This window comes from Vulpes vulpes, chromosome 7, assembly GCF_048418805.1.
Source record: "Vulpes vulpes isolate BD-2025 chromosome 7, VulVul3, whole genome shotgun sequence".
NCBI classification, from domain to species: domain Eukaryota; kingdom Metazoa; phylum Chordata; class Mammalia; order Carnivora; family Canidae; genus Vulpes; species Vulpes vulpes.
Window position 1 is genome coordinate 28,152,321 of NC_132786.1, and position 26,059 is coordinate 28,178,379.

The 26,059-nt window shown below is 50.7% G+C and overlaps 1 protein-coding gene across 7 annotated transcripts in view; it reads left to right on the plus strand.

Moving 5' to 3' along the window:
- Nucleotides 1–12,918: 12,918 nt before the first annotated feature.
- Nucleotides 12,919–26,059, plus strand: part of ANK1 (ankyrin 1) — a 215,778-nt gene continuing 202,637 nt past the window's right edge. For 6 of the 7 annotated variants that reach the window (XM_072763453.1, XM_025993650.2, XM_072763456.1 and 3 more), the window contains exon 1: nt 12,919–13,313. In XM_072763453.1, coding sequence (XP_072619554.1) covers nt 13,188–13,313 — 126 coding nt within the window. In that variant the 5' untranslated portion in view covers nt 12,919–13,187. The remainder of the gene's footprint in view (nt 13,314–26,059) is intronic. The other variant, XM_072763455.1, reaches the window with a different exon arrangement.

Consider the following 26,059-nt stretch of genomic DNA (forward strand, 5'->3'; position numbering starts at 1 on the left):
GCTCCGTGCAGGGAGCCCAATGCAGGACTTGATCCCAGGACCCTGAGATCACTTCTTGAGCTGAAGGCAGACACTCAACAACTGAGCCTCCCAGGTGCCCCCCAACAATTTCTTTTGGAAAAAAGATCTTTTAGCAAAGCAGTGCACTCCTTCCCTCTGTGCACTCCCCTTTTGCTTGGTGTCTTTGGCATCCTCAACTTTTTGTACATCAAGTGTTTGTAAGGCAGGCCCCACATGACAGAAAATTCACTGAAGGGAAAAAAGCTGCACTTATGCATCTTAGAATGTGTTTTTAAATACCAAACAGAAGGGCAAGAGGGGAAAAATATTACATGCTTTCTGGTTCCAAAAAAAAGGTTAAGAAACGAAAAGGCTTCTCACAGTTGGAGGGAGGGAAAAGGTACCAGGGAGAAAACAGCTTGCTAATAAATGAGCAAAAGCATGTCATGAGTGATGGTGGCAAATGTTTTAGATGACAAGTCCATTTTCTTTTTTTTTTTTAAGATTTTATTTATTTATTAGAGAGAGAGAGAGAAGCAGAGACACAGGCAGAGGGAGAAGCAGGCTCCATGCAGGGAGCCTGACATGGGACTCGATCCCGTGTCTCCAGGATCACTCCCTGGGCTGAAGGCGGCACTAAACCGCTGAGCCACTGGGGCTGCTCAGACAAGTCCATATTCAAAGCCCATTTAAAAATCTTTAATAGAAATGATCAAAGAAAGAAATATGTGCACCAGGATGCTCTATGTTTGGTTTTGCAAACATAGTCATGGCTTTAATGAATTAAATATATATTAATGACATATGTTAATTGTATTAGCAAACTGCCTGCTATATACCAGGCTCTGTGAGAGGCACGGCGGATAATGCAGTGAAGAAAACAGACAAAAACCCCTGTCCTCGTGGGGCTCACACTGTAGTGGGGGTGACATAGAAGAGTGCAGGATGTTGTGACAATACCTCGTGTGACAGATAAGTGATACGTGCTCCTGAGAAAATATACAGAGGAAAAGGGAGAAAGGAAGTGTGTGGGGCAGAGGGAGATGGAATTTTAGGTAAAATGGTTAGGGAAGACTGGTACAGGCTGAATTTTATGCCCCCCCCCCCCCCATTCATATGCTGAAGTTTTAGCCCTCAGCTCCCGGAGTGTGACTATATGTGGAGATTGGGTCTTTAAGGAGGGAAGTTAAAATGAGATCATTAGGATAGGCCTGACCTCATAGGGCTGGTGGCCTACAGGAAGCGCAGATGAGGGCACAGACAGAGGAAAGACTACAGGAAGACCTGGAGACAATACGGCCATCTGCAAGCCCAGGAGACAGGCCTCGGAGGAAGCCAGCCCTGCAGATACCTTATCCTTGGACTTCAGCCTCGAGGACTGTGAGAAAATCAGTTTGTGTTGCTGGAGCCACCCAATGTTGGTACTTTGATACAGCGGCCCGAGCAAGCTAACAGATATCTCACTGAGTGGAGATCAGATGCAAGTGGGTGTTTGGGGGGGCGTGGGGGTGGATAGCAGGTGCAGAGGCCCTGAGGCAGCAAGGTGCCCTGTGTGTCTGAAACAGAGTCGTGGGAGGACAGAGAGGGGACAGTGCATGCAGGGAAGTAGGGGATAGCGTCAGATTTTACTCTGAGATGGGAAACCGTTGGAGGGTTTTGAGCAGAGAAGTGTGACACGGTCTGACCTATATTTTGACAGAAGCATCCTGGCTGCTGACTTGAGACGTCAGACAAGGGAGCAGGGAAACCAGTGGAGAGACCATTGGGTGCCTCAGAGGAGCACTGGCAGGGACTTGAACAGGGGAGGCAGAGGGGCTGGTGAAAAGTGCTTGTATTCTGGTGTATGTTGCAGGCAGAGCTGGTAGGAATGGCTGCGAGTCACAGGGAATGTCATAGGAAGAGGATTCAAGAACACTGCAGTGTTTTTGTTCTGAGCATCTGGAGGAATTGAGTGGGATGTGCAGGCCTGTGGGAGGAGCAGGGAGTGGGGGGCGGTGTGGGGACTCAGCTCTGGGCTTGTTGGGCCCTCTGGGCTTAGGGCAGCTGGTAGAAATCCTAAAGGACATGATGCTGGACCTGCATTCAGGAGGCAATGCAGCCTGAGGAAGGGAGTGGGGGAGACATCGGCGCACACATGGACCCAGACCCACGAGACCACTGGACACAGAGTGTGGGCAGAGGGAGGAGAGTGCTCCGTGGAGGGAGCCCGGGGCAGCCAATAAGTAAAAGCGGGGGAGGTGAGATGGAGCAGCCAAAAAGGCCCGGGGAGGCTAGCTGGCAGGTGCCCCGGGAGCCAAGGGCACCCCATGTGCTCTGCTGTGTGGGATGCGGCTGCAGGGCCGTGTCTGGGACAGGAGTGTGGTGGGGTGGGACGAAGGTCAAGAGAGTAAAGTGGGCAGGAGCTGAAGATGGCAAAGGTTGGACATTAGTGCAAGGTTTGTGGAAGAGATTTGAAAACAGGGTGGGGCCCTATTTTGAATCAGGAGATTGCAGCAGGCCATAAAGGGCCTCTTTGCTCCCTCCCTCCTCTGTCCTCATTGAGCAGACCTTAACGGACACATATTCCTGGCCTAACACTGTGCAAGGTGCCCAGGACGCATGCATGAATAAGGCCTGCTGGGAGCCCCTCCAGACTCCCAGCCCAAAGCCTGTCCGCTGCAGCGGAGCCACCGGATGGGGTTCTGGTAACCGGATCCACCCCCCATCCTCAGGGCCACTGGTTCTCAACTCTATGGCTGACTCACCTCCCTCAACCCAGTAGAACCTTCTCCCTTAGAATTCCCTGCCATTGTGTGTAATGACATGGACAAACCACCAAGGTGGTGTCCATCACTCAGGGTGAAGCTGGGACCAGTCCCTTACCTGCACTTGTGTACCACAATGCCCTAGAACCCTGGGGAGGGGAGAGGGTGTGAGGACCCAATGAGACAGTGAACACAGCTCAGCACAGAGCCCGGTGCCCAGGGGGTGGTTAATCTTTGCTTGGTGGGTGAATAGGGTAGAGTGGAGGTGCACTGGAGCCGAACTCAGAGTGGCCAGTTAGACGAAGGGACGCGGATAGGCAGTGACTAAGCTTGTGATAGGTCCTAACAGCAGTGCGCATGGAACCTGATGGGTTCTGATGACTGGCACGTCTGGGAAGGTTCTTGCGTGCCTGCACCTGGATGGATGTTCAGAATTGCATGGATGGAGGAAGGAAGAGAAAGATAGGACCATCCAGACAGAGAGGACCAAGGTAGTGCCAACACCGTGCTGTGAGGGTGGGGGGATACGATCCTCTGCTGGGGCCAGAATGCAGGGATGTGGGAGAGAGGACTAGATGCCAGGGAGAGACCAAGCCAAGTGGAGCCCAGGAAGTCACCCTGAGGGAGCCTTTTCATCATTCAGCAGATGATTTTTGGGTTTTTTTTGCTTTGTTTTTTTTTTAAGATTTATTTATTTATTTATTTATTTATTTATTTACTTACTTACTTACTTATGATAGACACAGAGAGAGAGAGAGAGAGAGAGAGGGGCAGAAACACAGGCAGAGGGAGAAGCAGGCTCCATGCAGGGAGCTTGATGTGGGACTCTATCCCAGGACTCCAGGATCACAACCTAAGCTAAAGGCAGACGCTCAACCACCAAACCACCCAAGTGCCCCTGGAAAGGTTTTTTTAATAAAGGAGATATGGGTTGAATTGGGTTGAGTTGTGTCCCCTAAAGGATGTTGCTGAACTGAGCCTCAGTATTCATGAATGAATGTGACCTTGGGACTAGTCACCCAACTGTGTGTGTAATCTGTGACTATATTATTTGGAAAAAGGGTCTTTGCCAATGGCCGAGTTCCTAAGTGCAGCACAGGAATTAGAGAGTCAATAATATTGTCATAGCATTGCATGGTGACAGCTGGTGACGACACTTACCGTGGTGAGCCTGTATAGTGTATAGACTTGTCAATCAGTATGTCGTACACCTGATCTAATACTACATGTTAGGTCAACTGTATTTGAATTAAAAAAAAAAAAAGAAAAGCAAGCTTTACTGTCAAGAAATGACATTTGATCTAATATCTGAAAGAGAAGCATGGGTTGAATGGCTAAAAGGAGAAGAAGAGGGCACGATCTTTGTTTTGCCTTCTAAAATGTTCTAAATAAATTTGTTCTCTCTTCCACATGAAAGCCCTTAAACAATATGCACATTTATAATTAAAAAAAATAGATGAGGAATGCCTGGGTGGCTCAGATGGTTGAGCATCTACTTTTGGCTCAGGTGGTGATTCCAGGGTCCTGGGATCAAGTCCCGCACACGTTGGGCTCCCTGCTGAGGAGGGGAGCTTCTCCTTCTCTCCCTCTCTTGCTTCCTGCTGCTCCCCCTGCTTGTGCGCTCTCTCTCTGACAAATAAATAAATAAAATCTTAAAAAGATGAGGTCATTGGGGTGGGTCCTAATCTGATATGACTAGTGTCTTCATGAAAAGGGGGAAATGGGGGCATAGGAACGGCGAGCACATGGGCGAGATAAGGAGAAGATGCGGGGACATTGCTGTCTCCAAGCCCAGGGATTCCCAAGTGACAAGAAGCCAGAAGAGCCGCCTGGAACAGTTCTCTCACACAGCCTGTGGGAAGGAGCAACCCTATGGACACCTCCACTGCAGGCCGCCAGCCCCCAAACTGGTGACACCACACGTTGTTGAAGCCACCCTGCCCGAGCACCTCGCTGCAGCAGCCCTCGGGTCACTACGGCGTGAGAGCAGGTGCTCTGTTCACTCACTGGAGAGGCTAAGCCCAAACCAATGACAATACCAAGTGCTGGTGAGGCTGGGAAACAACCCCGCTTCTCTTACATTGCGGGTGGGAGCACACATTGGTGTGTCCACTCTAGAAAAGCAACATATACGGATGCCAGATAACCCAGAAACTTCCCTCTGTGTATACACTCACAGTAAGGAGGGCTTCTGTTTCATTTGCACGGAGGGCTGTGTGCACAGCAGCTTTATTCATGGTAGCTTCAAAGTGCAAAAAACCCGTGTCCGTCGACTTGAGGATAGATAAATAAGTGGCCGCACAGTTATACCATGGAAGGCCAGGGAACAGAAAAGGGTAAACCGCCAAAACATGCAACCCGGTGGATAAATCTCATAGACACAGTGTGAAGTGAAAGAAGCCCTGGATAAAGGGCTGCATGTTGTGTGATTCCATCCGTAGGAAGTTAATCCAGACAAAGTTAGTCTAAGGTGACGGAGGGCAAAAGAGTGCCTAGCTCTGTGGTGGGGGCTACTGACAGGGAGGAGGCAAGAAGGAGCTCACCACGGGCTGAAAACGTTCCCTGTCCTGACATGAGTGGTGTCACACGTTGTGTGTGCAGGGTGGGGCAGAGATTCGGGGTGCTGTTGCAAGCCATCCGTACCTACTAAACCAGAATCTGCATTTTAGTAAGATCACTAGATGACTTGAATGCACATTCAAATTTAGAACTAGCTCTGAAGAAAGACTCTGGACTCCAGCGGGCAGTGGATTGGGTGTGAAAAGGAGAGGAAGTAGAGAGCACTTCCGGTTCCAGATTCCGGTTCCAGAGAATGGGTGAATGGTGATGCCATTAGCTGGGAATAGAGATGCCAGGAGGGGTGCTGACTATGACATCTGATGGCGCTGTCCGGGTGGCCTTGTGTTCACTACTTGTCTGTCATAGGGGAGAGGTTAGGGTCACTGGGTTAGAGGTTCAGTGTCATTGGCAGGTGGGTGCTAGTTGAAGCAAGGCTGAGACCACAGAGGGAGAAGTGATCAACAAAAGTGATAAGAGAACAGGAGAGCAGTGTCTAAGAAACCAGGGAAGGATGCAACCAGGTCACATGCTCCAGGGAGTTACATTCATGACAGGAGTGTGATGATGGGTTCTGCAATGTGGGCACAGAGTTCAAGGTGAGAAGTGAGCAGGGAAGAGGTCCTGACCACTTCTTCTGGCAACTTGGCTATGGAGGAAAGAGAGTGGGTCATCCTGTATTCATGGCTTATGGATAGTCCACAGGCTGTGCGGAAGGAGCTGGTGGAGAGCACGTAATGGAGATTTGAGAAGAAAGGGATCATTCATGGCCCTATTTTCTGAGGAGGTGAGAGGAGATGAGCTCCGGAGCATAAACCAGAGAAAAAGCATTGTCGAGAGGGTTGTGTAGACAAGTATGAATGGTAAGGATGGGGAGGAAGCTGGGGATGGTCAGCCTGGTCATTTCCATTTCTTCTGCGAAGAAGAAGACAATGGCCTCTGTGAGGAGTGACAAAGGAGAGAAGAGGGGGCAATGTTTGAGGCAGAGAAGACACAGGGGTTATCCAAGGACTCAGAGGGCCCAGTTCGGGTTGAGTGGATAAATGAATTTTATTACAGCATTTTCTAAGAATCCAAATGTAAAACATGTTCCTAGTTTTCTTTTCTCTGAACACCTTGGCTTATATTGTCTCTCTCTCTCTCTCTCTTTTTTTTGAGAGGAAGGCCAGCGTGGAGCCATCCAGAGGCTTGATCGCATAACCCTGAGAACTGGCACATAACTGACTGAGCCACCCAGGTACCCTGGCTTATGGGCTCTTTTATCTCTTCAAATTCAACCCTCGAAAATGCAACGATTAAAACAATATGTTGCCTTTATTTGTAAACCTTGGAGAGGAAATAGGAATTCTTGAGCTCAATATTCACCTTTGCTGTTAACTCCTGACATTTGGACGAGTATTAAAGGGGAGAGAAGTGAAAGCTCTCCTCAAATACTTGAAGGGATTCACACAGAAAAAGCTTTTAAATAATTTTTGCATTTCAACAGAGGGCAGAGCAGAGACTAATGTTACGCACTCTGGGGACAGGGCCTGTTCTCCATGTGGAGCAGAGAAGCGGCCCTGCGGGGCAGGCTGTCTGGGGAGCCATCCGGCCTGGGAATGTGAGGGTAGGCAGAGGAATCCAATTCACCCATTGGTTGGGCGATGGAAAGGAAACTCCTTCGGAGCCTAAGATTCTCTAACCTTCCATTTGCCTGCCTATTCTACCTTCCACATCCATACCTCGTGGATGAACTTTCCTGGCTCAGACTTGGACACCTGCAAGATGTGGCACTGTGCTGGACAGTTCAGACACACAGGCGAATGGGACAGCCTCCGTCCTCAGAGGGCTCAGGCACTGGTGGACACTTGTTGGCTCCTTCTTTCCTAAAAGGGATTAACGGGGCAGACATGGAATAGGGGGCGCCTCCAGGGCTCAAGCTAGATCTGGGATGTTAGCTCTAGCATTGTGGTTAAAGCACAGACTCTAAAGATAGGCTTTTGGGTTCCAACCTATATGCCGTGGCTTACTGGCCATGGGTCCTGAAGATATTTTTTCTGTCAGTGCCTCAGTATCCTCATCTGTAAAATGTTGATTGTGCTGATGGCACCTAACTCTGAGGTTGCTGTTAGGGTTCAGTATACTCAGAAGAATGGGACATTCAGTGTATTTTAGCTATTTATATTATTTAGTGCAGGCGGCAGCTTTTATCTTGGGAAGCTTTATTAATTATTAATCATGTTTCTTTAAAGAACACAAATCAGTCTCGTTGCATAAATGCATAATAACAGAATGGGGTTGAGGGAACCAGTTGAAAATCTTAGGGAAGAAAGGAAAAATATAAAGATGGATCTCTCTCCCTTTTACTTAGCAGCTAAAGTGAGTAATAATCATCACCAGGGAAAAAGATAAAAGGGGGGCTTCTAGGGGCTAACTCCTGGGCTAGGGTTTCTGCTTGCTTCCAGAAGGCCCACTGTCCCACGGCCACTTTCCCATACATCTGAGGAAGCAGCCGGACCTCAGTGTGAGTGCACGCAGGACTCTGGGGTGCAAGAAGAAAAGACAAGAAGAGCCTGAGGCGGGGTCACAGCTCAGACACAGCCACCCGGTCAACAGATGTGTCTGTGGCAGCAGAGGAAGTGGCCCTGGGTGGCCACAGAGAGGCAGTCTCTGGATGCTGCCCAGAGCACTATGGGTTTTGTTTCTACAGTACCGGAGGAATAGGATGGCTTATTGGTTGCCAGCCTGGGAATATTATGGTACGCATCTAACTCACGTAATTACTATTCTGCACTGCAGGGGTACCTGCTGAGTCACCGGCAAAACCAGGCACCTGATGGTTTTCTTAAGACCAGGTTTGGAGTTAGGCAAGTTGGCTCTGAATCCTGCCCCATTAGCTGTGTGACCTCAGGGAAAGTTAGGTAAACACACTCAGACTCAGTTGCCCCCTGTGGGAAGTCAGAGTAACAAGGCTTTTATTGTTAGAAATAATGTCATGTAAATTATTAGCAGTGCTTAGGGCATAGCAAACTGTCAGTAAGTAAATGATCATTACTATTATCGTCTTTGACATGAGGAGCATCTAGAACTCCTGTAGATGCCCCACATCATCTGTCCTCTCACCAGGAGGAAGGAAGCCCCTCCAGCTGCTCAAATGTTCTCTCCAGTGTTCTCAGCTGCTGTACGGGCTCAGGGGCCCCTCACCTCACTGCCCTCCTCCTATCACTCTGTGTGAGCAAATGCCTTCAGACAGCACAATCTCATTTTCTCCTTCTCAGCTTGCTGAGATATATTTCTCCTAATATATCATAGGATCCAGGGGGATACCTTAGATGGTGAACCCTGACATAGGCAGGACTTTCATCTTTTCTTTCTCTTGGGTTTTTGGAAATCCAGGGCCAGAGCTGCCACCTAATTGGGGATGATTTGGGGCAAGGCCTCTATACTCACTGACCACTGTTCATTCATGATAATGTTCTCCTCTGTGTCTCAGAATTTTTTTTTTTAAGATTTTATTTATTTATTCATGGGAGACACGGAGAGAGAGAGGCAGGGACACAGGCAGAGGGAGAAGCAGGCTCCCTGTGGGGAGTCTGATGTGGGACTCAGCCCCAGGACCCCAGGATCATGCCCTGAGCCGAATGCAGATGCTCAACCACTGAGCCACCCAGACGCCCCTCAGAATTTTGTTTTTAATCGTCAAAGGTTTCCTATGAGAATTTTGATACATAAGAGAAGTCAGGATCCTGGAGATGAAAGATACCTTGAACACCAACTTACTTACCCAATCTCTGTACTCTTTGCCTTCAGAAACTTAAGCTCACAAAAACTTAAAAATAAAAATACCATATGATCTAGTAACCTCACTACTGGTATTTACCCAAAGAAAATGCAAATATTAATTCAAAAAGATGTATGCACCCCCATGTTTATTGCAACATTATTTACAAGATCTAAGACATGGAAGCAACACAAGTGTCCATCCATAGACAAGTGGATGAAGATGTGGTGTACACATACAAGGGAATATTAGGCATAAAGAAGAATGAGATCTTAACATTTGTAACAACGTGGATGGACTGAGAGGTGTTATGCTAAGTGAAATAAGTCAGACAGAGAAAGACAAATACCATATGATTTCACTTATATGTGGAATCTAAAAATCAAAACAAATGAATAAACAAAAACAGTCTCATAAATGCAGAGAACAAACTGGTAGTTGGGGGGATGGACAAAATGGGTGAAGGGGAATGGGAAGTACAGGCTTGCAGATACGGAATGAATAAGTCACTGGGGATGAAAGGCACAGTGTAGGAAGTATAGCCAATGGTATTGGAAAGTATTGTATGATGACAGACAGTAGCTATACTTGTGGTGAGCACAGTGTAATGTATAGAGTTGTTGAATCACTGTGTTGTACACCTAAAACCAATGCAACATTGTGTGTCAGCTATACTTCAATTAAAAAATAAAAGGATGGGGCGCCTGGGTGACTCAGTTGGTTAAGCGCCTGCCTTTCAACTCAGGTCATGATCTCAGGGTCCTGGGATCATGCCCCTCATCAGGTTCCCTGCTCAGTGGGGAGTCTGCTTCTCCCTCTCCCTCTGCCTTTCCTTGCTTGTGATCTCTCTCTCTCTCTCTCAAATAAAGAAAAAAAAATTTAAATCTTAAAAAAAAAGGAAAGTGAAGCTTGATACAGCACTTTATTTTTACTGAATCATTTCACATTTGCTCTCTCCTGATGGTGCTTCAAGAGAGATATGACCAGTGTTCTTGTTTATGGATAAGGAGATTGAGTAATTGAGTACGGCATCATGGTTAACAGTATGTGCTCTGGAGCCCACCAGCTAGGACCAAATCCTGGCTCTACTATTTATGAGCTGAGACCTTGAGTAAGTGACTTAACTCCCTTCACCCACTCCATCTGTAAAGTGGTGACAATGCCCAGTGCAATGGAAATGCTGAATTAATGCCAGCTAGTCTTATTGTTATCCCTTAAGCCAGTATAGGGTAGACTTGTTGATTCTTCCACACATGGTTATGGAGCCCCTATTATGTGCCAGGCACCATGCAAAGTACTAAAGATCCAATGGTAGCCAAACCAGACTCTGTCCCTTCCTTTACCGAGTTTAAAGTTAGTGGGAAGACATGTGTCAATCAAAACCATCACACCAACTTAAAAGTGTACTTAGAACAGGTGTTCCGAAGGAGGCACAGCTGGTGTCATAATGACATGGTAGAGATAGTCGGGAGCCCCAGAAGGGCCTCCTTGACAAGTGAAGACCACCTTGGTGTGGATGAATGAGTTGGAGTTAGCCAGACTGGGGCCTGGTCCAGAGGACAGTTAGAATGGGACAGAGCAGTGCGGGCAGGGGTAGCAAGGGCAAAGGCCCAGTGGAGGGACAGTGCTGACAAGTTGCAGCTGGAGCATGGTACCAGGGCACACCTGGGGGAAGGCCAGCTGGTGTTAGGAAGAGCCTGATCATTCAGGTCCCCGTAGGTCAGATGGAAGATCTTTGTCCTAGAAGTCAAAAAGAAGGATGGTAAGCTGAGAAGTGACAATAATCATATCTGTGCTTTGAAAAGATGAGTGTGACTATATTGTGTAGGATGGTTTGGCGGGTGACAAGAAGGGATACAGGCACTGAGCAGTAGGAGGCCTTGGGTCACAAGTGCACAGGCCTGGCACTCAGATGTCTGTGCTGAAGATGAAATGAGGGCCTCCTTGGCAGGACGATTATAGCCACGGTCATGGGGGAGCAGACCTGGGGAGATCGTCTAGAGCCGCGCTGTCCAATACAGTAACCACGAGTCACCTGTACCTCTTAAACAACTAAAATGTGTCTGATCTGAATTGAGATGGGCTCTAAATATAAAATACACACTGATTTTGAAGCATAAAATAATGTGAACTATCTCAATAATTTTACGTCGGTTGCATGTTGAAATAATACTTCTGGATACCCTGAATAAAATAAAATAAATCATTAAAATTCATTTTAAGTTTCTTCAACGTGGCTACTTGAAAATTTAAATTACATAGGGAATTGGGATTTGTGTTTCTTATTTAGCTTCAGTCGAACAATGCTGATGTAGAGTGAGAAGAGAAGAGGGTCCAGAACCCAGCCTTGGGGAAGGACCACGGTCAGAGCAAAGGTTCAGCCAGCCCCTTAATTATTGACTGGCACCTGGGTGGAGAGGATGGTGGAGGGAGTCTGCGGGGTGGGTGTGGGTGGGTGTGGAATGGGGACTTGGAGCGGCAGGGCAGGCACAGGGAGGTAAGCTTCCAGGAAGGAAAAAAGCATGAAGTCTGCAGAGCAAGTGGGGCGATTGCGCCCCTCCCCAAGTTTGTAGTGTGCAGGGTGGCGCAGCTCAGAGCCCTCTGAGGCCTTTTGCTGTAGTACAGAAGAGATTCCCACTGGCCAGCCGCTGCTCTGTGCCTGGTTAAACGTCTGCATCTAGCCCTCAGTTTAGGGCCGAAGGAAGCGGACTATTTCTTCCACCTTCACCAGTTCTAAAATATTATTTTCTACAAATCCACCGTTATCTTTTCGTGAGCTGAGAGCTCCATCCCCCCTGATGGGAAGGCGCGGTTGGGTTGGGAGCGGTCCTGACTGAAGGGCCAGTGGATCCCGGGTTGGGGCCTCAGTTTCCCTGCCTGTCGCCTGTCTCCCGAAGGAGGGGGTCGGTGAGCTTGCGGCCCCTCCTGCTCCCGCAGCCCGCCTTTGCGGCTGCGTGACCTCAGCTGCCAGGTGTGTGGTTCTTGACAGCGGGATGCGGGGAGGGCGGCGTTGCCGAGTGCGGGTGTGGGAGTGATGAGAAGCGTAGGGGGGGGGTCCCGGTGCCGAACCTCGTTCCACTGCCGTCAAAAGGGAACTCAAGGGAAAACTGCTCACTTCCTCTTGGACGCGTTTTCCAGCTATAATTGGTAAATACGTAGACGAAAGGCCCACACGGTCCGAAAGGGGCACAGGGAGCTCCCAGCGAGCTTCCCCGGGAGCCTCGGCCCCGCGCGCCCCTCGGCGGGCGCCCGGGGCGAAACAGGCGCGGAGCTCGGCGCTGCGGGCGCGTCCCGGCCCCACGGCGGCCGCCACCGGGGGGCGCCCCGAACCCCGAGCCGGCCCCGCCCCCACCGCGGCCGCCGCGACCGGGCCGCGGCGCCCCGAGCGTGTCGCTTCCGCCGCCGCCTCCCGGCGCGCTGGTCTGGGGGGTCGCCCGGGCCCGCCGCCCCTGCCCTCGCTCCCCGGCGCGGCGAGGCCCCCGCGCCTCGGTCCCCGCGGCGGCCCCGCGGCTCGGGCCGGGGCGGCGGGCTTTGTTCCGCGAGACCCGACGGCGCGGGGGCCCGAGCGCCCCGAGGCGCGGCGGCGGCACTGCGGGGCCGGGGGCCATGCGCCAGCGCGGCCGCCCCGCGCGCCCAGCCTCGTCGGGCCCGCCGGACCCCCCGGCCGCTGGCGGCCCCCGCGCGCTCCCGCGCTGAGCGCCGGGGTCCGCCTCCTCCCCGGCCCGCTCGCCGCTCCGCTCGCCGCAGTACGAGCCGCCTCCCTGCCCCCGCCCCCCGCGCCGCCGCCGCCGCCGCCGCCGCCGCCGCAGGGAGGGAGGGGGGAGGGAGGGATCCGGGGAGGGAGGCGGCGGGGCCGAGCCCAGAGCCCGTCCCGGCCGCCGGCGAGCGAGCTCGGGCCGCGGCGGGAGGCGCCATCCGGGGTCGCGGGGCCGCCGCGGCGCCCTCGCCCTCCGAGCGTCTGGCAGCCGCCTCCCGCCGACCCGGCCGCGCTCGGCCCGCGGCGCGGGGAGAGGCTCCCGCTCCGCCCAGCACAGGCTCATTTTTGCTTCCTCCTCGGGAGGGTGTCGCCACCTGGATTGCCAAGTGCGAGGGGTCCGGGAGGCGGGGACCGGGCACCGTGACCCGCCATGGCTCAGGCGGCCAAACAGCTGAAGAAAATCAAAGACATCGAGGCGCAGGCCCTCCAGGAGCAGAAGGAGAAGGAGGAGTCCAACAGGAAGCGGAGGAACCGCTCCCGTGACCGAAAGAAGAAGGTGAGGGGGGCGGCCTCGGAGGCAGGGGCTGCGCCGACCCGCGAGCAGGAGGGGGCGGGGGCGCGGGCGGGAGAGCAGGAGGGGGCGGCCCCGGCGCGGCGGGCGGAGGCCGGGCCGGGGGCTGCAGGGGCGGGGCGGGGCGGGGGCGGGGGCCGGGGCGGGGGCCGGGGCCGGGCCGGGGCGGGGGCCGGGGCCGCGCCGGCCGCGCCGACCCCTCTCAGCACCCTGGACAGACGCCGGCGGGCCCGCGCCGCGCGGACCAACTTTTCGGGCCTCCGGGCGGCGGGCGGGGGGATGGGCTGCTCCGGGCTGGTGAGGACGCCGCTCGCGTGGATGCGGCTCCGGCTCCGGGCTGCCGAGGCTGCTCTGCCCGCCGCCTCCCCGGGACCCAGGCTCGCACGAGAAGAGCGTCGTTCCCGAGTGTCTGGGCCGGGGCCCTCCTGGCCTTCCTCCGCCCTCCGCCCTGCTGCAGCCCTCGGAGCGAGTGGCAGAAAGGCATGGCCCGGGGCATTTGGCAGCGTCGTAGGGTCGGTCGCCCAAGATGAGCGGCTGATGGCCAGGAGGGGAAGGAAGTTCCTTTGGAAGCCAGACACGGGTGCTGTCCAGCTTGGCCCGAGGACCTGGTCAGAGAGCAGGTCTGCCTTTTCGTGGACGAGTGGACGGGGGCAAGATACGTCCCTGCCTCCACCCGCCGACCCAGACCCCCTACGGCACCCCCCCTTCTGGGTCTGGGGCCTCCCCACCCACGACTTAAAGAACCACTAGCAACACCTTCGGTGAGAAACACCGCTTAGCCTAAAATACCTTTGACTGTGAAGGGAGGGTGCAGTTAATTGGGCAGAGGACCCCCGCTGAGAGGTGTTTTAGAGCCCCCCCCCCCCCCCCCCCCCACGAGGCCAGTAGTGCAGAGATGCGGTTCTGGAAGGTGGAGGTAGGGCTGAACTCCAGCCTCAGGAGAGCCATTTTAACCTGCAGAAGCCCATGTGGGGTGCGCACAGCCTGCAAGCTTACTCACCAGGGAATGGGGCCCCTCAGGGTTCCGGGCGGAAGGATGGGTCTTGTTTGAGAAGGAAACATCTTTGGTTTGGATTTATTTTTCTTCCCTGAAATTGTCTCACTCTGAGAAAGAAGTTTGGAGGCTTGGTTGACAGTACAGCATGGAGAACAGAGTAGTTGCGGGTCACACTCCACTCACCAGAGTTGGTCAGCAGGACCAGCATCCGGCCTTTTCCTAGAGATGAGACACAGGGGCAGAGATGCTCTCTGATTGTAAGGGAAGTAACCGCCCCACGCCAGGCCTTCCTGCACCCCTCGGGAGCCAGCCCCTCCTCCCTCAAGGGATTTCCATGGTGTGTGTAAATAGTAGTTTCCCAAAGGCACCACCCCTTTAGCAGGACCAAAAAAGAGGCCTTCCCCAAACCTACGGTGAATCAGAGTTTGGGTTGGTGCCACTGGGAGAATCTTGAGTTCTTCTGCTAGGGTCTGAAATACCAGAGCCCATCCTGTGAGTCAGGCAGGGGGAAGTCTAGTTATATCTGACAGTGTTCACCCACTTTCTTGGCATGGATGTAAACTTCTCATTAGAAAAGCGTGCTCTCTATTTCCATTCCTGCCTATTGCTTTAGGAGCCAAGCCGATCCTCTCCCAAACTGCTCACTCAGTGTTTTGATCCCACTTCTTGCTCTGGAGCTTCCTCCTTGGTGCTCCTGATACCTTAAATAATTTTTCTGAGCAGTAGTCAAAACAGAACTCTCCCTTCTTCTCTTCTTTGGTTTCTTTCCATCCTACAAACTCCCTTCAATATAACTCTGCATCCCCACTCCATATAATCCACACACATAAAAGTGGCAATCTCAGTATTATTTTTACCTCTTTGGTCTTAATCTTTACATTCTTTTAAACTTTATGTTCATCTTGAGTGCTAGATGAAATAGATTTCCCTTCCCCCCTCACTCCATGTTATTTTGTTTTATTGCTGGTTATAAGCACACTGCGTCAGTAAGCATTCAGAAATCTTCCATACAGATATTCATTATTGTATGCAGTACTCTGGGTGCCAGGTCTAATACGACAGTAATAGGGAAATCTCAAGTCAAAGTGAGAGTGGTGACATAAACTCGTAGAGCCGATTCTTTGGGCGAGGAGGATATGGCACAGGGTAAGGCTTCGTCTGTATTTTGCAATGATTGTGAGGTCTCTTAGCTATTGGCATGGTCTCGAGGGCCATCTCGGAGGCGAGAGATAAAATTTATAGCAAAATGCAAAATCACAAGAAGGTGGAGGGCCCCGGAGGGAAAGGTGAGGAGGCAGAGCAATGCAGAAAGAGATATTTAGAGAAGGCAGAGGAAGCTCCTGTAGGGCTCGGGAAGCAGATGGCCAGGGTTGAAGGTTCATATCAGGTGAAGTCCAACTGGGGCCCAATTTTCTACAAATGAAGGAATGTTTTCAGGGAAAAGTGATGATTAAAATCAAGCAGGTGAGGACTTCATAGTTGGTTACCGCAGACTGTGGGGTGCTATGGAACCATCCTTGGAATCAGCACAAAGAAAGAACTTCATAAATACAAACGAACGTTTTATTCCAGTGAATTAGTAATTCCTAGGAATGTATGGCTGAGCCAAGGGCACTCGGAATTTACAAAAAGGAAAGGTGTTTGTCCCATGGGTAACCTACTTAGCGGGCACTTGACTGAGCAGAACCGAATCCCTCCCGTTTGTAGAAAGAACCGTGGTTGTAACTTCAACACTGCTTGCAGTTTTTATGGCTGATGATATTGTGTGGGAAGGCGCTTGCTAAGGGGTGCTGTGCAATGGGGGATGGAGGCCGATGTTGTGACGCACTGACTGACACAGATAGAAACCACCTCGACACAAGGAATTGAGCTAAAACTCTGGAGCTCTAAAAATGCCTGCATTCTTCTGGGGCTTCATTCAGTTTTCTGTTTGTGTAGCATGCATCCTTGTCAGAGGCTCGCTGTTGGAGCTGCAGCTTTAAAGGAAAAAAAAATCAGAATTTATGACATTTACTGATAAGTCCCCCTGAATCTGAAGGTTGGGATGGAAATAAATAAATCACAAAGCATGTGTAAAGCAGGCATTTGCATTAAGAATGGAAGCTTTCTAAGGCTGAGGACGCCTTGGGCAAAGGAATATGTGTGCTTTTTATGTTTACCCAGAGCTTGAGGTGAGGAGGGGAGGACAGGAAGGTTGGAGACAAAGTGAGGCCCAGGAGAGGAGGAGGGTCAGAATTGAATAAAGGAGGAGAGGATGAAGGCGTGAGGGAGGTAGTTAAGGAGAGGAGGGGCTGGCAGTGCTGCCCTGCTTTAAGGGGTTACACTAATCCTGCTGCCTTGCCATACCCGTTGGTGCCCTGGGATAGTGTTTACCGAGCTCTCTCCTTGTCCCTGATTCTGTCCCCCTGCTTCATCCTCTGCTTTGGTGAAGATAGAGATCACGTCTTCTTCCTGGCTGTATACTCGGGGCCTCACACACAATGGGCATGCAGTAAATGTGGATGGGATGACTGAGTGGATTGGATGAGTGGATTAATACATTTGCCTGCTGAAATGTTGTCTTGGTCATAGGCATGGGCTCAGGTGAACAGTATCCTTTGGGGGCATCCGAAGAAAGTCTGACATTTCTTGCTTTTCTAGTCGTTTGCAAAGCAATAGAGATTCATAGGCAGGCAGTGGAGTGATCTAATTTTTTGGTGCAGTGAATTCCACCACTGAGCATGTAGTTAGTCCCTTGCAGGGTCTCTGCTGCACTAAATGTCAAGTGATTTTAGCTGTTTGGAACCACACTGTTTGCACAGGGCCTCAAGGAACCAAAAAGAAGAGAGCAGAGAAAAAAAAAACTGAGGGAGCAGAGGAGGGGAAGGTGGCTTTCACCGCTTTGCTGTGCAGCAGTGCCAGACCGTCTTTCCAGACTAGGCAGGGCTCCCCAGAGAGGGCTCTGTCCCCCTCGCACAGCGGGCTGAGGCCTGGCTCCTGGACTGTGGAGGTGTCTTTGTGGGTCCTGTGATCGGACTCGCGAGGGAGACTTGGGGTGACCTGCATGAGTCTGGAGTGGTCGGTGCCAGGAGGGTGGGGGAGGGGTGCGCAGGTGTGGGATCCTTCAGGTGGGCCTGCGTCTCCTAACTGTAAAGGGTCTCAGATGGAAACTTCTGCTGTTGTCTGCGAATGAGTTTATAATTTCGATCTGAGAAACAGCAGACAGAATTGAAAGAGAATGCTATTCATCATATATGTTTAAATCTAGGTCCTGTGGCCACATCACGTCACTAGTACATGTTGCAGTATGAACTGCTATTTGTATATAAAGCCTCTATTTGGCTTTTGAATAGCATGATTATGGTGCACTGCACATTAATTATTAAACGTGTTAATTTATTAGTTGCGAGGCTTTAAAATACACCACAACTTTGGTAACCTGCTTTGGCATCTCTTCTTATTTTAGTACCTTGGGACCCTCAGACACGGAAGCAGCCCTGCCCCTCTGGAGCTCGGGGAGGAACCGCCGGGGTTTGAGCTGGTAGGAACCTTCCCTGCCTGCTCTGTGTCCCTGTGCCAGCCCAGTGCTACCCTCGCTGCTGTGGGGACAGTGGTGGTGGGGGCTGTTCCCCAGATGCTCCTGTCATCCCCCCAACTATTTGCTAGACCAGGAGAGCAGGGTCTTGTGAGCACAGATATTACACCTTCAGTTGTGTCCAGCATTGTACCATTGGCATATCTTTTGCTCCTCAGCCACTGCTCAAAGCAGAGGGGGCAGCAGCCGAAATTCAGAGCCTGAGGAAAATAGCCTCCCTGTGAAGGACCATGCACCAGTCCCTGTGGCCTGTCTCTCCTCTCGTTCACCCTAGCAAACTGCTGGCTCACCAGTTCTGCTTATGTCCCCTCAATATGGCTTTTTCTTAACTCCAGCCTAAGGGTTCTTCCTCTTTCCTTCAACAGAAGTGAACAGGCAGTAGTGAATGGGGACTGCATGCCAGGTGCTCTTTTCCTGTGTTAGCTCAGCCCCATGCTTTGCCGCCAGGATGCCTTTGTGTAGGCAGACAGACCCTCACCCATTTCTTCCTCTTTCAGTGTCAAACCCCATCACTTCGTTCTTCAAGAAACTCTCCTGAATGTTCCGTCCTCACCTGAGTCTTTGTACTTAAAAATTCAATAAATACTTTGACTTGAATTGATTCAGGAGCTGCATTTAACTGGTTTGGATTTTTTTTCCATGGTCTTTCTATTTGAATTTGGAAGAGTTGGCCCTACAGAATTGGAACCAAGTACATAATTTTTTTCCCCTGAATTATTCTGACTAAAGCAAAGTCATCAATGTTTGGTTTTTGAAAAAAAGAAAATAAGCTTTGCTTTGCTCTTTATCTCCATTTTCGGTTCTTGAAAACCAGCTTAGAAGCCTCCCTCTTACAGCATGCTAGGAGTCAGACCTGGATCACAGTTTCAGCTTTGTGTGTGTGAATAAGCCTCTGAATTTCTCTGCACCTCAGTTTGCTCATCTGTAAAATAGGGATGAGGATCAAATGAGTGTGCTTTATAAACTTTAAAAATACATAATATTTCAAAGGCTTGATTATTAATTAAATTATGCTTTCTAATGAATCTAATGCCAAAGTTCATGCCTGGCTTTCCAGTGGTGGTGCGAAATTTTGATGTGTGACTGGGAAACCAGCACATTATTATTTCAGTACTGGTAAAGGAGAAAAGGGTACTTTAAATCATATCTTCATTTCATTTTCAGGAAAGGAACGAATTTCCTATTTTACAAGATTTATTATTGCAGACTTAGTTATCTCCATGGGTCCAGTCTGAAACTTTGAGATGGGCTTTATTAACGTCCTGCATGGTGATCGTAGCTGTATATCAAAAGGGGAACATAAAAATGGTTCCTAAATTTTCTGAGAATACTATCACCATTAGAGCCGTGCCTGATAAATCCAGAGTGTGTAATATCACAGATAATGGAACACAGGGTGTTACAGGCAGACCAGACCCCTTCAGGGAGACTCTGTGCATCTTAAGAGTGAAAGCATAACACATCCACCAAGAAAGGAGAATTTGCATTATGTTCACTCAAAGCTAAAGCAAAGAAGATTTTATGGCCAGGCAATTAAAAACAACAACAACAACAACAACTTTTTTCGTTTGCTTCCAGTGTGACTGGATGGGTTCCCTTCAAAGAGAATCTTTCTGTGTCTTTGCTAAGGCGGTAATACATTTTCCATTTCAGTTAACACATTTTTGTCCATTTCAGAGCATCATTGACAATGCTGCTGCAAAGCAAGCTGCTCTGTTTATCAAAGGAGGGGTCTGTATTTATTGAGAGCAGGTCCTACAGGCATTGTCTCCCTGGAGCCTCGCAGAGCAGGGTGCAGACCCAGCCTGGCTTCAAAGCTTATTCACAGACCTCGGCACTGGGCTGCCTCTTTAGGTACATGGCGCACCCTCAGGATAATCAAGTCTGTTGAGATAGCACTGATGGTATTTCCCCTGCCTTCACAGGAAGGACTTGCTCGTTCTTGGGAAAGCTGCCAGCGGAGGCAGTAACCCAGGGCAGAATGGAGGCAGGTGATTTGGGCTCGACAGAAGTGCTGGCATCTGGATTCTAGTTAGAACATGAATGTCCAGAGGCTCCTCTGTAAGGCTCAGGGGCAGCCCGGGTGCTGGTAAGGAGTCTGCCCTATTTCAGGCTCTTCTGCCTCACAAAATGGTTATTTCCCCTTGACTTTCTGTCTCGGAGATTTCCCTACCTACCATACAGTCAGCATCTTGCCCTTATAATTGCTGAATTGTGTAGCTGCAGAGTACCTACATTTCTGCCATTACTCTCTGTTCTTTCCCCCTATCTGGGACTTTTGCTTGTTACAGGGAAGAATCCTAGGACCTCTAGGGTCCTGGGCCTTCACATGAAGTGCTTGCCGACAGCTGGACTTGGTGTTGGGGGTGGAAGGTGTGGCTGAAACAGGAGGCCAGCATGGCCCAACTCTTGCCCAGAGTTCTCCCATACAAACAGCGCTTGGATGCCTGGGTTTCATTTGCTGCCCCAAAGAAGTCAAGTGGTCTCAGTGAGGCTGAGGAGCAGAGGCAGTCAGGGAGAAGACAGGCACCGGCGGTGAAAAGGCAGCAAATATCATTAAGGTAGTATCGAGAGAGCTGAGGTTGGAGTGAGAGGAAACACAACAGGAAAATGGAAAGAGGTGCATGACCCCTAAACTCAGTTCTGAGATTGAAGGGGGACACACCCCAAACACTCAGGGTGAGACCCTTGGGAAAAGAGAGACGGGATAATGGGCCCAGCGACCTCTCACCTTTGTTTGTGTCACAACCAGCTTGGGGAGAGGGCTTGTTATATGAAGACCTGCCCCACCTGCACCTGCAGAGTCTGACACTGGGTGCAGGAGGGACCAGGCACCTGCACGTCCGTGCCCAGCAGGCTCCCCTCGGGTGAGGCTGGCATAGAGCACACCGGAGAGCCTCTGTTCTAGCAGAGCAATAGGCTTCCTTCTCCACAGGCCTGGCCAAGTGAAAGTCAACCCTTCACTTGCCCACTTCCTTTGGGGAATTGGGTATGAAATAAAATAATAAGTAAATACAAATCCTCTATTCCTCACTTCTTTCCTTCATCTCCTGGTTGGATCTTCCCTCAGTCTGGTCACAACTCATCAGCTTGTTCCTGTAGCTCTGCTAGAACAGAGGCTCTCCGGTTTGCTCGATACCAGCCTCACCCAAGGGGAGCCTGCTGGACACGCAGGTGCCTGCCCCCCCCCCCTCAGGAGTCAGACTCTGATTCCTCACAGCAGGTGGGCAAATAAAGGGCTGGCTGTAGAACTGTGGCCAGATCTGTGGGTGGAAGAAGCCTGGCCAGGGCCAGGAGGGTGGGGGTGGCCTGGGGAGGTGCCTGGGAGGCTCCTGGGGGTCGAGGCTGGACCTTCAGTGGGGCAGGCCATTCAGTGGAGGCAATAGTGTTTTGGAGGGTGGGCGAGAGGGTCTGGAGGGACTGGGCTGGGAACTGTGGGTCCAACACTGGGAGCAGGGAGCGCAGGATGGGGGAGCTCTGGAAGGGGTGGCAGAGAGAGCTGAGCCAGGGGCCCAGTGATGTCCAAAGGGCAGGGGAAGCCTTAGGAGCTCCAGGCAGAAGTCTGAAAGGTTCCCACTCCTTCACACAGAAACCCTGGGCTATGCTGGGGGATAATCCAGCTGAGGGGCAGGCTGGCTTAAGCTGGGGACAGCTCCTGGGGATGGAGAGCATGTGACAGATGTGCTATTTGGGTGGTAGAGAAAGTTGGTCTTTGTGAGTAATAGAGTGGGTACCAGTAAGCAGTCAGTGATGATCTGGAATAGGTTTCACTTTGACATCTGTTAACATATTTGCCTGTGTGTGTGTGTGTGTGTGTGTGTGCATGATTAAATGTCCATAAGACCTCCTTTCTGACTTGGTGTTGGGCTAGTTAGTTGGTGATGCCTTTCATTGAGCTAGGAAAGAAGAGGGGAACAGGTTAAGAAGAAAATGATGAGTCCTTTTGGGGTAGAATGAGTCTTGGTACGTACCTTCCTGGAGCTCTCAGCTGATACAGGGAGAGAGCTAATAGAAAAGGTTCTTAAATATCAGGGAGTCTGTTGGGCTGGTGGTGGAGAGGGGGGTTGTCAGCTCCAGTCTGCGCATTCCAGCAAGGCCCTAGAGTGCAGATCTTCAGAGTGATTGCTTTAACTAGGGCACATGCATGTGACAAAGCCTACCAGCCATGTGAAACTGAGAAATCTGACTGGTGGACACTCCTGCCTGCGGGGAAAGCAAGTCCCTGGGGTTGAGGTGGGCTGCAGGGAGGCAGGAGTAACTTACTTCCCAATAAAGGTCTTCAGCACCATCCCCCATTTGGCAAAATGCTCTGCATTCACTAAAAACGAGGCTTAAAAGAATTTGCTTTTAAGAATATGTTTCTAATAAAAAATAGGAATATGTTTAAGATGTAATGTAATTAAAAAATACAATGTAATGTAATTAAAAGAAAAGATAGAGGATGCCCTGCTTGTCCAAAAGGGTAGCCAGCCTTCTCTGCCTCTTGTGTCTGGAGATGGAAGCTGGAATTTATAGATGACGTCACACCCCCAGTAAAGAATTCCAAAGAATTCCAAGGTGATGTGGACTAGAGCCAAGTAGGTAACAGAATGTACTGGCTCAAAATGGAGCTGGAGTGTGGTCCCAAAAGTCTGGGCAGTTGGGTCTTGGCATGTGAAGCCATTCTTTGTAAACCAACTTGAAAATGTGCGTGTGTTGGGTCTAATCCTCCATTCTGCAGCCAGAGTGATTTTCCAAAAATGCAAATCAGATTTCAACACTCCCTCCTTTAAATCCTTCAGTGGCTTCCTAATTGCCCTTAGAATATAGTCCAGGCTCATTACTCTGGGCTCGCTAGACAGCCCCCCGCCCAATTTAGCCCATAACTGCCTCTCCAGTTTATCTCTTTCTTTTCTACATGCTGCGTTCAGCGGACTCTGAGCTTCTTCGAGTACTTTGGATACGTGTGCTTTCTCTACCTTTAGATCTTGCTGTCTGTTGAGTCTTTTTTTTTTTTTTTTTCTAAGTGCTACACCCAATGTGGGGTTTGAACTCATGGTCCCGAGATCAAGAATCATATGCTCTAACCCACTGAGTGAGCCAGGCACCTCTGTCTGCTGCATCTTTTGCCTCACACAGTAATGCCAACTCCTCTGTCAGAATTCAGTGTGAACATTGCCTCCCAAGTCCTAGATGAGGTTAAGTCACCCTGCACCATATTCTTCCAGTATGCTCATGTGCAAGGTGACCAGAAAATTAAAAGGACTTCAGTCCATGTCAGAAGGTCATCTTTGATTGTGACGTTGGAGTAGCAATGAAGAGATGCGAGCTTTGGAAGGTGATGGATTCAGATGGTTGTGAGTTGACATCCTGGCTCAGAGGTTTGCTAGCTGGGAACTTTGAGCAAGTTGCTCAGTTACCCTTCCTGAGTCTCAGTTTTTTCCACTTATAAGGTGGAGAAAGTGATATGTACTACTCAACCACGCAGGGATGTTGGAAGGATTGAATGTAAAGCACCTGGGATACAGTAAGCACTCAATAAATGTTTGCTTCAGTATCTCCATCACCACACACACCTATCTCCCACAGAGCAACTGGTAAATCCAAGACATGAGTGTTAAGAAGCTGTGGTTGTGGGGGGTGGGGTACGGCAGAGAGAAACACGTCTGCCCTTAGACCACCAAATGGATGAATAAATGAAGATTTTTTTTAAAACGTGACCACTGGTCACATTTCCTCTTTGACTCTAAATAAAACTTAAAAGGTGAAAGTCTGGGGCAGCCTGGGTGGCTTGGTTGTTTAAGGGTCTAACTCTTCATTTCGGATCCAGTCATGATCTCGGGGTTGAGAGATCCAGCCTCATATTGGGCTCCACTCTCAATGTGGAGTTTGCTTAAGATTCTCCCTCTGCTCCTCCTCTACTCATCTCTCTTTCTCTCTCTTAAATTAATAAATCTTAAAAAAAAAAACGGTGAAAGTCTGGTCTCACTTAGCAAAACTCTCACCTTGTATATGATTTAAATACGGTGATTTCCTTTGCAGAGCTGGTGATCGGGGTTTCATCCCAACGTTGGTAGTCCTTGTCTAGCATTGCTGCCAATTTCTTTTTTTTTTTTTAGTATTTTTTAATTTTTATTTATTTATGATAGTCACACACACACACACACAGAGAGAGAGAGAGAGAGAGAGAGGCAGAGACACAGGCAGAGGGAGAAGCAGGCTCCATGCTCCGGGAGCCCGACATGGGATTCGATCCCGGGTCTCCAGGACCGCGCCCTGGGCCAAAGGCAGGCGCCAAACCGCTGCGCCACCCAGGGATCCCCTGCTGCCAATTTCTTAAATGAATTAGGAGAGACTGTGAAGAAATGTGAACCCGATCTGAAACGCCAATTAGAGTGAAGAATCGGAAACAGCTCAAGTCAGAAAAGCTTCAAAGTCTGAAATGTCCACAGAACTGTTACTGCATTTATGGAGGTGTGGGATTCTCCTCTGCTGCAGAGATCTGGCAAATTCATTTGAATGCCATTGGGCAGAGCTGCTTTGGTCTCTGCACCCTGGAAAGCAGGACCCTGCCCTGTTGGTGTCTGGTCCAGAGAGGCTGGGGGCGGGCAGGCCCCTGGCTCAGCTCGCCTTGCCTGGGGCTGCCATGGCCGGGCTAGCGTGTGGCCAAATCAGCCCCGAGCCCTCTCTGCTTCGGGGGCAGCTGCAGTACCTATGGGGGTGGGGGACCCAGTGCCGCCTGGTGACCTTGAGCAATGTGTTTGGAACCAGGACGCCACTGCGGGCTCCTTGAGCAGATGCGCCCCGCTCTCCACTTCAGCAGGGCAGACCGCTGTCAAAGTACGTCTTCTAACAACGTCCTCTGGCCGCTCACACATGCCTCAACATTTTGACGTCGTTGTTGAGCAGACCTGCATTTGAGGGACATCTGGAGGACAAGCTGTGTGGATGAGTCTTAGCACTGAGCTCTCAGGGCTAGCGGTGCTCCCCGCCCCTGAACCTTCACATGCCACCTGCCTCTGCGCCTCCGCCTACCCCCTACTCTGTTGAGGCCCAGCTTTGCCTCGTTCAGGCAGCTCTCCTGAATCTAGGTCAGAGATGCTATGGGAGGGGTGCCAGCCCTGAAGGGAGGCTGGGGAGGTAGTGTCCAGGGCCCCTGACTACTCAGCCACTATGTGTGGGAGTTTCCCAAGCCTTTAAAAGCTAATGGCGCTTTCCACGAAGTCCTAGGACAACACAGGATTCTGGAGCCGGTCAGGAAATGAAACTAAATCATGACCTGGCATTTCTCAATTAATGGAACCTCTCCTGGGGCATCTGGGTGGTGCCGTCGGTTAAGCCTCCAACTCGGTTTCGGCTCAGGTCGTGATTACAGATTTGTGAGATTGAGCCTGGCAGTGGGCTCTGCGCTCTGCGCCAAGTCTGCTTCTCTCTTTTCCCCTGCCCGTCCCCCTCAAATAAATAAATAAATCTTAGAAAAAATAATGGAGCCTGTCCTTCCTTCCGTACCACCCTCTGATTTGTGAGCGTTAACCACTTGTGGTTGTGGATGACAAGAACAGAGCTTAGAGTTAAGAGAGCCGAGTCCTGCTCCTTCCCACCCTCTTGTGTAGCTTTGGAAACAAGGGAATTGATTTAGAGGGCTTCCAAGGCTCTTCTGGGGGGTACCCTTGAGTCTGAGCTTATGTGAACTTACAAGGCCACAGGACACAATGGTTCCTAGAAGCCAGCTGGCTCACCCTGGCCTCCAGGGTGCTGGCAGAGAAATGTGGGTGGGGGTGGCTGTGTCGTGCTGTGGGCCCGCTCTCCTGGACACCAGACTGCAGGGCACAGGGATGTTGGCAGACATGCGAAAGACCATTCAGTATAGGCTTCTGCTTCAGCTGCTTGGTCCTCATCCCATCCATTTTGTTATTTCCACGATACCAACATGATTGGGAGCAGATCAAGGAGAGAAGGGTGTGCTTGCTGATAAAGTGTGGGAGCCACTTGGGCTGCTGGAAGGTCACCATGATCAAGGTTAGCTGATTCAGTCACCCAAAGGTGTATGTTTTTGGAGAGCCTGTATAATCAGACTCCCCTGTGACTCCATAAACCTCCTGCTGAGGCCAGTAAGGTGCCTCCTTCTATGTTTGCAACAAAACGTAACCTCCAGGAGGGCAGAGAGTACCTGCCGCAGGT